The sequence below is a fragment of the Daktulosphaira vitifoliae genome, unplaced genomic scaffold, assembly GCF_025091365.1.
Source record: "Daktulosphaira vitifoliae isolate Bord-2020 unplaced genomic scaffold, ASM2509136v1 Scaffold_24, whole genome shotgun sequence".
Classification (NCBI taxonomy): domain Eukaryota; kingdom Metazoa; phylum Arthropoda; class Insecta; order Hemiptera; family Phylloxeridae; genus Daktulosphaira; species Daktulosphaira vitifoliae.
The window spans coordinates 36,644-47,555 of NW_026099595.1; the positions used below are offsets into that span (position 1 = coordinate 36,644).

A 10,912-nucleotide genomic window follows, 5' to 3' on the forward strand; every position below is an offset into this window, starting at 1 on the left:
TTTTTTTTAAGCTATGGCAAGCGTCTTCTCTTGCTGACCATCGTGTAGTGGATAAACTTTTTACAGTTGAGATAGAATATTGACTTAATTTATGCCATCGATGTGTGGATGAAGAAAAAAATACAAATATATTTTGAATAAAAAGAAAAAAATCATTTGCTTCTTTACAGCAATTTGCAGCACACGATCCGACTAAGTTTAAAGAATGTGCCGAACATGGTACAAAATCAGCTAATGGTGAAACTTGCTTTATTCTTGCTTGAACTCCTGAATAAATACCAGACATATTTTTAGCATTGTCATAAGATTGACCTCTCAAATAACAAACATCTAAATTATATTTTTTTAAAACTGATAAAACTGATTCTGCTAGATTTTCTGATTTATGTCCAACATTTTCTAAAAAACCAATAAATCTTTCAATTGGCTCACCGTTTGATAGCACATACCTGATAACGAAAGACAGTTGATCAGAGTGTGATATATCTGGAGTGGAATCTATGCTGATAGAAAAATATTTCGATAATTTAATTTCATCAACTATGGTATTAATGACTTTTTCAGACATGACTTTAACGAACTTTTCATAAGTAGAAAATGATAAGTAGGAAGTATTACCTTTGCCAGGGTTACCATACTTAGATATGTGTTCTGATAGAACTGGTCGTACTCTGCAAGTAATTCCATCATCATAATAAAATTTCCAGTATTTGAAGTAGATGATCCAAATTTTTCTACATCACCTCTAAATGATAATCCATGACTTGCCAAACTTTTAATAACCGAACAAACCCTGGTTAGTACACTTATCCAATATTTTTTTTCGGTTTCTATTTGATGTATTAGTTTTGAATTTATTTTACTTAAATCTGATGCAAGTTCTTTCATTTTATAAGAACATAGTTTGTGTTCAGGTGAATTTTCATGGTAAGAAATTTTTTTAGGGTGTTTCCAATCTGAAAATCCTTTTTTTGAAAAATTAGTTTTATTCTCAAATAAGAGACATGGAACACAATAAATTGACCCAGTACTCTCAGAATAAGATAAATAATTTCTTTGACATGTTTCACCATTGATTAAAACAGTTTTGAAAAAATCTATATTCAGATATCTAAAATAGTTACGGAAATGCCGTTTCTTTACAACTCTGTACAATCTTTTTGAAGCTGTAAATTTAACATCTAGATTTTGGCTAAATCCATTTTTACAGATATATTGCCTCGTTTGTTCATTTATACTCCACAATGCTGGATCCAATCTTAAATAAAAATAAAAATGAAAATTACTTATTAATTTAGAAATAGTTACAATAAGAATAACATATAAATGCATTTAATATATTAGAATATTTAACCTAATAAATTTTTACTTATTTTACCTATTATTATTATTTTGTATTTTGTATAAAATTAATTCTAATAAAATAATTAAAAATGTCTAATGAAGATAATCGTCAAAAACTAAGTAAAGTAAGAATTTATTTAAAAAATATAATTTTAATTACAGTGTTTTAACTTTACCCAGGTATATCAGTAGAATTTGGTTCTAATAAAATATTTATATGCTCTGACACGCATGGAGGTTCTGTATCCAAATTATTACAAAGAGTTGTAAGGCCAGCTTGACGTTGTTCAGTAGATTTATTAACCATACCTGACTCTGAGTAGAAATATATAATGATATAATCAAAAATTATAAAAATACTAGTTGTGTTTAACCATAGTTTAAATACAACACATTTTTTTATTCGATATATCTGAATACCTGATTTATATAATAATGAAATAACTAAAAACTACCTAATAAGAAAATTCATATAATTTGGAGTATAATATTTAACTTTTAAGCAATTGTTATATTTAATTATTTAAATTTCCGCAATAATATAATAATTAAGATTGGTTTGGTGTAATAATATTTGATTTCTTAAAAAAAAAAAATTAAACTTATTATGTGTTTATATAAATTTCATATTATTATTAGTTTACTTTACAGTGAACATAAATAAAATACTTACTTTTGAACATCGTGTCGATTTTAATAGTTTTTTGAACAACTTTATTCAAATTAAATTCTTTGAGCTTAGCTATTTTCTTGTATTCAGCCCCACTAAGCCTATTTCTTCTTGGAGCCATAACTAAGTAAAATAGGTATAAAACATTATTACAAATATAAAATGTACCGACCTATTCAAAATGTAAATTCGTGACTTATATGAGAAAAATTATATCGTAACTAATATTCCGCAACTCTTAAGAACAATAATTGTTTTTTTTCTAACTATTAGAATTAAAGCACAATTAACATTTTGTAAATAATTAATCATAATAGTCTTTACTACAATATAAATATTAAATACCATATAATACTATTGGTTTTATAATATTTTAAAATCAATGATAAATTATAATACTTACTGTTTTGAATATACACGCGTAGTATAAATGTATAATATTAATTAATAGTTAAAATAGATTGATTAACAGACCACGACACCACGTCAGTACTCGTTCATGAATAATGCACTAATAATTGTATTTTGATTTTTGTTATCGATAATATTATAATAAATAATAATACTTAATAGTAGTGTAAATTGTCAATAATCGGCAGTCGTAGTTTCGTAGCTCCTTATATCATGGGAATACCCCAATTGTATATTTTCTATTTTTAGTATGTATTTTTCATAGTCTACGATTCGTAGAACTAAATACGAATCATATGTTTACAACATCAATATGCCCAAAGCATTTTATTGACATTCGAGTTGATAACGAATAAAAACTTTATCAGAACTTTATTAGGTACATTCTACATTCAAAATCTATTTTGGTATAATTATATTATTATAGTTATTTTTTTATTATACTAATTATATATTATATTTTTGTATTATACCATTGATTATAGATAGTATATAATATCTATAATCTCTATCTATAATCAATGATTATACTCATTAGGTAAAATGAGCTACAAATAAATTTTACATTTTTGACCATTTCAATATTTTGCCGCCCCTAAACCTAATTTTAATATTGCCGCCAGGGGCAATTGCCCCTCCGAGCCTTCCCTTAAATACGGGCCTGCATTTCACACAGCAAGAAAAAATATGCGAACTTTCGCACCCGAAGCTCAAAACACTATTTGCTTCTATGATATTCCAATAGGATTATAATAATCATCTCCTTAGCTTCTTTTCCAACTTTTTGAGGTTAGCTCTATCTTACGATTTGACATAATTTTTATATCGGATGTCGACCTGATACAATCTCATCATGGAACAAGGTGTTTGTCATTGTTCTCGTTGGTCACCCATCCGGGAACTAATAGCAAATAGCGTAATTGAATGTAAGTGCTAAGGCGATGTTCGAATAAACCTTTGCACTATATCATGCCCTTTTTTTTATGAATATAAATAAATAATTAGTTTTATAATAAAATTCATATTATCTATAAATATTAGGACGTTTTAATTAATGTGATTTGATAATGCCCATGTAAACGGTTAGTTTACCTTTGAAATTAGAATAAATTTTTATATTGTACTTTCAACTATACTAATTATGAAAAAAAAAATTATTTGTAAAATAAAAAAAATTTGATGTCTTTCGACGATTCTATTTTGTGGCCTAATTAATTTTATTTTCGGCCTTTCCTATACTAACTGGGAATTACACATGAATTAAAATAAAATTTGTAATAATCATAACTGGATATTTATGTTGAGGAAAAGACATTTTAGTCGCCCAGTGAGAATATTTTAAAATACACTGCTGCTTTTAAGATTTTTCTTTAAAATAAACTTTTCTAGCTTATTTATAAAGGCAAATTTTTTATTTTACCAACATTTTTTTTTATTGATATTAATAATAATGTAATAAAATGTGGTTAAATACAAAGGATAACTAGTCTATTATAAAAAAATATAATTACTATGGCGGTCGAATGTTCTAGAATGTTCGGCCACCGCCGCCTCTAGAAGATTCGTCGCTCTACATAAGCGTGTGGCGGTCGAATGTTCTAGAGAGTTCCGCCGCCGCCTCTAGAAGATTCCTCTGACTATTTAAGGGCAAGATCGTCGCTCCAATCAATCAATCGATCAGTCAATCACTTACGCACTCTGTCTTAAACGCGCTTCGTCTCTCGCTGTTATTTGTTAGTTCGTTGTAATATAGTATAGTTGTTATTAAAATCGTAAAAGTGTTTATTACTTCTATATATATTACACCTCGCTATATTACTACATCTTCAAACAATACGTAGCATATATTTTTTTATACATGTATACATTTTATGTATGTATTAGTTGCTGTTTATACTATAACTTGTAACTATGTAAGTTTTTAATAATTTAATCAATATAAAAATTACAAATCTCATAAAATCATACAATAATTATAAATAAATAATCATCAAATTTTATATTCGTAAAAATATAACTGTAAGTAAAACAACTAAAGAATTATATTAAAAACTAATCTTTATTTATTACAATAATTTAACTGCCTTTTTTAGAAATTTATGTCTATTTTTATCTATCAAATTAATAAGAATGCTTGTATTTTAGATGAACATATATCTAAATAATTACGCGAGGGAGGGTATAGTAATCGATGGCAGTCGCGGTGTACGCGATTGACGTGGAGGAGTAAGAAGAGGAGGTTGGAAAATTAAAGTTTTTAGAGGATGTAAGTATTTATACATTTTATTCGACAAGTATTTTACTTTCAATTACTTAAATTTTTTGTTTTAACTACAATAAAAATAAATTTATTTTAATTACAATTAAATACAATAAAGTTGGTTTAATACCAGTCAACTACAGTTGAACTAAGGAGAAAAGTTCCATATCATGTTCCTGACTAGGAACATCCATTAGGGAGCCTACAGCGGTAAAATTAGTATAATATTAAATCATGCCAGGATTAAGATTTTTAGTTGAAAAATAGATACTTAATTCAAGTAGTTGGGATAAACGAGAGGAGAAAGAAGAACATTACACTATATGAGAATTATTAAATTTGAAATAAATATTACTAAAATTTTTTAAGTAATTTTTGTGTTTAATATTTTTTAGTTTTAAATTAATATTTTAAATAATATTGGCCACAATTGACTAATTCTTATTAAAGTAAATTGATTTTTAATAGTTGGAGAAGTATTGAATAATGGATAAATTCTTTCTAATAAGAATAAACTAATTTATTCTTTTATTTAACTTCCAATTTTATTTACACCTGTTTTAACGACAGCTTTAGTGAAGCACACAACCATTTAATAATGCAATAATGAAAAATAATGTTAAATTTGTCAGTTAAGTGTTTTTGTAAAATAAGTCTCAACATCACTTATATAATTATCATATTTTTTTTAAATAGTTTCTTTTTGTAAAATCAAGATGTTTTAGTAATTTAATTAATTAAATGGAAAAATTTATGATGCAAGTAAAAGAAAATGGTATTATTTATTTTTTAATGATTTATTTTTATCAACTTAACATAGTGTTACTTATACAGAGTGATTGACTAACTTTACTATTAAAAACATTAAAGTTATAAAACTATTTTGAACCTATGAATACTCAATTATATGATAATAATAAATTAACCTACAAACCTACCTCATTGAATTTACGAATAAATAACAAAAAATAAGATGACATTTTTTATTTAAATATTTAGTTTATAATGTGTATTGTATAATGAAAAGCAAAATAGCAATATTTATTATCTAATTTAATAAATTTTATTAAATGTAATAAATTGATAGTATTAAACACAATTGAAATAATTTAAATACTTTTATGTATTATAGAAATTCAAAAACTCAAATGCTTCAATCAATTATACATAATTTAATCAACTGAATAATTAATTTAATAATTAACAATTAAAGATAAAATGTGTTATACTGGACATATCTGTTTAAACTGACAACTCTTTTAATATTAAATCTAATTATCATTTTGCTGAAAATTTTAAGTTATTATATTAAAATGATAATAATAATTATTTTATCAATTTCAGATTGCAATTTTTACCGAGCTATCGGCCATAAGGAAATAGAGTGCCCCAAGAAAGGTGGTTATAATTTTTAACTTTATGGCTTGATATAAGTCGTTCAATAATAAGATTCTTATCTTATAGTTGTATGGTAATTTCTAATAGATTTCTTTTGTTTTGTATCAGAGGCTCCAGTAACAGCGGAGGTAGCGGTTCCAGTATCAGCAGAGGTGGCGGGTCCAGTATCAACGGAGGTGGCGGCTTCAGTAATAGCGGCGACGGCAGCTCCAGAAGCTATAATACAATAAAATTAAAAAATAATTATTATATAGTATAATTATTTTTATATATTATTAAATATTTTTTATTTTCTCATTAATTGTTTCTCTTATTAATTTTCAATGGTTTATTACGCAATAGATTGGAGGTTCGAAAGCATAGATTAAATTATACTTACCTTACATACTTTGTAATGCAATAATATTTCAAGTAATCCAACGTTGATTTTGGTATTAAGTGCAATACGTATACGATTTACACTATACGTCATATAGTTCATATAATATAAAACTTACAAAAACGATTCAAGCTTTTAAATAATATGATTTAATTACACAAAGTCTATGACTGATCTTACTGGTAAAAGATTTTAAACACTGGATATACTTTATGTATTGTCAGTTAGTGTATTTATTAACTCACAGCATTGTTATGACGGTAATAAGGTATTAAGGCACAATGTTATGAGTTAATAAATACACTAACTGACAATACATAAAGTATATCCATTGATAGTCATAATTAACTCAAAAATTTGAAACTAGATGTTTATATCTCATAAACAAATAAAGTTATACTAAAAATTCAAATGCCATTTACTATTAAATTAAAAACTCAAACATTTTATTAAATTCAAAATATGTGTTCCTATTTAAAAATACTTAAGTTAATTTTTTTTAACCTTGAAGGGATGAAAAAAATCTTGTTTTTACTACATATTATTGCAGAGTTTTTTGAATCAAACAATATATTCCTTACCAAAAATTAAATATTTTCAATAGTTACAGAGAAAATGAGTGTCTTATCCTTAATGAAAAATAAATAAATAGATGTCCAGGAAAATGTTCCATACCAATTGATAAATAATTGCTATCTTATTTGTTTATGTCTTAGTCAATAAAAATTGATTAATTGGACAGTATAGAAATATGAGGATACCGTATTTTTAAATAAGTGAAAATTTGGTCTAAAATTGCTCAACTTTAACATATTAAGATAGGCAATTGTTCAGATAATAAAAATGATAAGAATATAATTACCTGTAATTTTTTAGCTTCGATGCGAAGCTGAGAAGGTATTAATTTTACCATGATGTGTTTATTTTTTTTTTTTTTTTTGTCTGTCACTACTTTTTCTCAGCTCTCACTGGACCGATTTCTTTTAACAATACGTCAAAAGATCACAAATTGTATCTAGTTGAAGACATTACCCTTAAAAATTTAAAAATTTTCCCTCGTTCCCCGCAAATGGGGGAAATATCCAAAAAAATTACAAATTTAAAAATCGACAAATTTTGTCATTTTTTTCACTTTTTTTTCTTAAAACTTCCATAACTTTTTCAAAAATCAACAAATCAACATAATTTTTTTTTAAACTAAAACCTTAGATATTTTCCTTTCATTTGATATAATTTTTTTGAAAATTTAACACTTAGCCTGCTCATGGGGGGGGATTTAAAATTGAAACTTTTATACAAAAACTAACTTTTTCAACTTAATTTTTGAAAATGTTCCGGAAATACTGCGTCCTTTAAACATATATCAAATTAAAGCTTATTTTATGTACTATAAAATGAAAAAAAAAAATTTGTCCCGACACTTTATCTTCTGCATGTAAACGGTTGCCGTAGTTAAAAAAACACTATTTTTGTGTTAAAATTTTCGATTTTTAATTTTCAACTAAAAATGCTATAACTTTTCGAAAAATGTATGTATCAGCACAATTTTTTTTTTTCTAAATACATTATAAGTACATCTTCCATTTGACATACTTTTTATTAAAATTAGACAATTTCCCCTTATATAGGGGGGGTTCAAACTTTGAAACATTGTATAAAAAATAGAACTTTTTCAACTGAACTTTTGAAAATGTTCCGGAAATACTGCGTCCTTTAAACATATATCAAATTAAAGCTTTTTTTATGTACTATAAAATGAAAAAAAAAAATTTGTCCCGACACCTTATCTTCTATGTGCAAATGGCTGTCGAAATTAAAAAAAAATGTTATGTTTACGATAAAAATCACCTTCTATCGGAATGTTTTTTGTACTTAAAACTCCCTTAACTTTTTTAAATATTAACTAATCAAAATAATATTTCTTTATATTGAAACCTTAGGTAATTTCCTTTCATTTGATATCATTTTTTTTTGAAAATCTAACACTTATTCTGCTCACAGGGGGGAATTAAAATAGCAACTTTTTTACAAAAACTAACTTTTTCAACTTAATTTTTGAAAATGTTCCGGATATACTGCGTCCTTTAAACATAAATCAAATTAAAGCTTATTTTATGTACTACTAAATGAAAAAAAAAATTTGTCCCGACGACCTATCTTCTATGCGCAAAAGGCTACCGTATTCAAAAATATGCTATTTTTTTATTAAAATTCTGGGTTTTGTATTTTATTTTATTTTAAAATATCTTATTAGGGGAATAAACTGACTTTCATGAATATTATATAATATCATTGACATAGAATAAAGTTCATGAGACATATGAAATTATACTTATTAAAATTTTTTTACTTTTTTGTTGTAGTCGAAAAAGTAATTTTTAAATTTGAGTTAGCTTAAATAGCCAATTTTATCATGCAACAGAAAGCAACGAACAGTTGCCGAATGGGTAACATCAAAATCTTTCACGTCTAGGGTACGAGGTTCACATCCGTCTGTGACTACCAAAATTTTGCATTTTTTTTTTGAGTTAAAATAGAATTTTCAAATCATTTGATATTTATCTCATTTAGATTCAATAATTTCAATAAATATAAAGGATCTTATCTCTATAGTTTCCCCTCCTGAGAAGAAATTGATATTCATGTTAAAATTATTTTACTATGTGGTTCTTTTGTGGCTACAATTTATTTTGCCAACCCTCACTAGACCTACTTTTTTCAACGATACGTCAAATGATTCATTTAAGTTTATGATATTTAAGTTAATGATTAGTTTAAGTTATTACTAGGGTGCGGATTAGTATGTATTTACATATTAGTCACAAATAATAAAAATTGAATGATTTCTTTATAGAAATATGTTACAGGACTATCTGATTATTTTAAGCTATGGTTGATGTTACATATTTTTACATATTTAAACTTACTTACATATTATTACATAATTTACTTAAATTACATATTTTTGTTAAATATTCAGCTACTTAATAAATTAGCAATTTATCGCCGTTTTATATTTTGTGTTGTCATCTTCTCTAGTCAAGCCCCCGCTATTAATCGTCGTAAGTTGCGACTGTCCACAGTCCGCAACACGTTATCGTATAATCTATGGCTAAAAATATTTTTTCGTGGTAAAGTCTATTGTACATATGATATATTGTTATCGGCGATAACTTATCGCATATTATTGTATTTCGCCGGCAGTGTGATACATTGTTGTATACGTTTCGTCAAAAGTAATTTCATTTCATTATAAGTCGTGTAAACGTTGTAAAGGTGTCCTCGTGTTTTTTTTATTTTTTTCGTATTTTTAGTTTTTAGTTGCATCAGTGTTTAATTGAAAATGCCGAAAGTTGTTCCTAAAAAAAGAGATCTCGTAATGAAGTACATACAAGATTTTCCGGACGAAATGTTTCGTGGCGATTCAAATATTTTGTTCTGTGATGCATGTAATAAAGCCGTATCAACTTCTCAGCGCTTTCAAGTTACACAACACATAGGAACCGCAATTCATAAAGAAAATAAACTCGGAAAGACAAAAAAAAAACAACAATTCATCACCTCATGCACTTCATCGTCCAGTAAATCAACTTTCAACAATGACTTATGCACAGCTTTAATTAAAGCAGATATACCATTGCGAAAACTCGATAATCTTAATTTTCGTCAATTTCTCAAAAAATACATAAGCAGTAAAATACCTGATGCAAGCACTCTAAGGAAGAATTATTTACCTGACTTATACGAGAAAACTTTGAATGATATAAGAAAAAATATTTCAAATGGACCTATCTGGGTTTCCATGGACGAAACCACCGATGTAGAAGGAAGGTACATAGGAAATATAATTGTTGGTAAGTTAAATTCATATTGTGCTTCAAAGCCATATTTATTAAATACTGAAGTTCTTGAAAAATGTAACCACTCAACAGTTGCTCGTTTTGTCAACGATTCTTTGGGTATCCTATGGCCGAATGGTATTTTGCATAATAAAGTACTCTTATTTATATCAGACGCAGCACCTTATATGGTGAAAGCTGGAACAGCTTTAAATGTATTTTATCCTAAATTAATTCACGTGACCTGCCTTGCACACGCTTTCCATCGTGTCGCAGAAACAATAAGATCAGAATTTCCCGAAGTTGATTTTTTGATATCAACTATTAAAAAACTTTTCCTGAAAGCACCCAGTTGTGTACATATATTTAAAGAAAATTATCCTCAAACACCTCTTCCTCTAAAGCCGGTGATAACTCGTTGGGGTACTTGGTTACAAGCTGCTGCATATTATTGCGACAATTTTAGTGTCATTGAAGATGTAATTTCAAAACTCGAAATAGATGCCGTTTCAGTAGAAAATGCAAAAAAGTTAATTAAAAGTACCTCATTAAAAAATAATTTAGTATACATATCCTCCAATACTACATTCCTTGCTAATTCTATTACAAAA

The 10,912-nt window shown here is 26.5% G+C and overlaps 1 protein-coding gene and 1 long non-coding RNA gene across 3 annotated transcripts; one reads left to right on the top strand and one right to left on the bottom strand.

The window, feature by feature from the left end:
* Nucleotides 1–6: 6 nt before the first annotated feature.
* On the bottom strand, nucleotides 7–2,577 carry LOC126908864 (zinc finger MYM-type protein 5-like). Its single transcript, XM_050691181.1, has 5 exons — nucleotides 2,418–2,577; nucleotides 2,018–2,137; nucleotides 1,521–1,659; nucleotides 619–1,258; nucleotides 7–449 (listed from the first exon to the last, which is right to left on the bottom strand). Exons 2-5 carry the CDS (start codon nucleotides 2,133–2,135, stop codon nucleotides 429–431), a joined length of 918 nt encoding a protein of 305 aa, XP_050547138.1. The 5' UTR covers nucleotides 2,136–2,137; nucleotides 2,418–2,577; the 3' UTR covers nucleotides 7–428.
* Nucleotides 2,578–3,975: 1,398 nt separating this feature from the next.
* Nucleotides 3,976–6,384, top strand: LOC126908861 (uncharacterized). Of its 2 annotated transcripts, none has more exons than XR_007704849.1 (4): nucleotides 3,976–4,338; nucleotides 4,571–4,691; nucleotides 6,030–6,083; nucleotides 6,192–6,384. It is a non-coding gene; the product is annotated as an uncharacterized LOC126908861 (long non-coding RNA). The 2 variants fall into 2 exon arrangements; XR_007704850.1 differs by having other exon boundaries at nucleotides 4,323–4,444.
* Nucleotides 6,385–10,912: the final 4,528 nt, after the last annotated feature.

Excerpts from the sequence above, each read along its gene's own strand:
- LOC126908864 (XM_050691181.1), bottom strand. The coding sequence starts at position 2,135 with ATGGCTCCAAGAAGAAATAGGCTTAGTGGGGCTGAATACAAGAAAATA. Across the intron at positions 1,660-2,017 it reads AATCGACACGATGTTCAAAA|AGTCAGGTATGGTTAATAAA; the intron begins GTAAGTATTTTA and ends ATTTCTACTCAG. Across the intron at positions 1,259-1,520 it reads AATTCTACTGATATACCTGG|ATTGGATCCAGCATTGTGGA; the intron begins GTAAAGTTAAAA and ends TTTTTATTTAAG.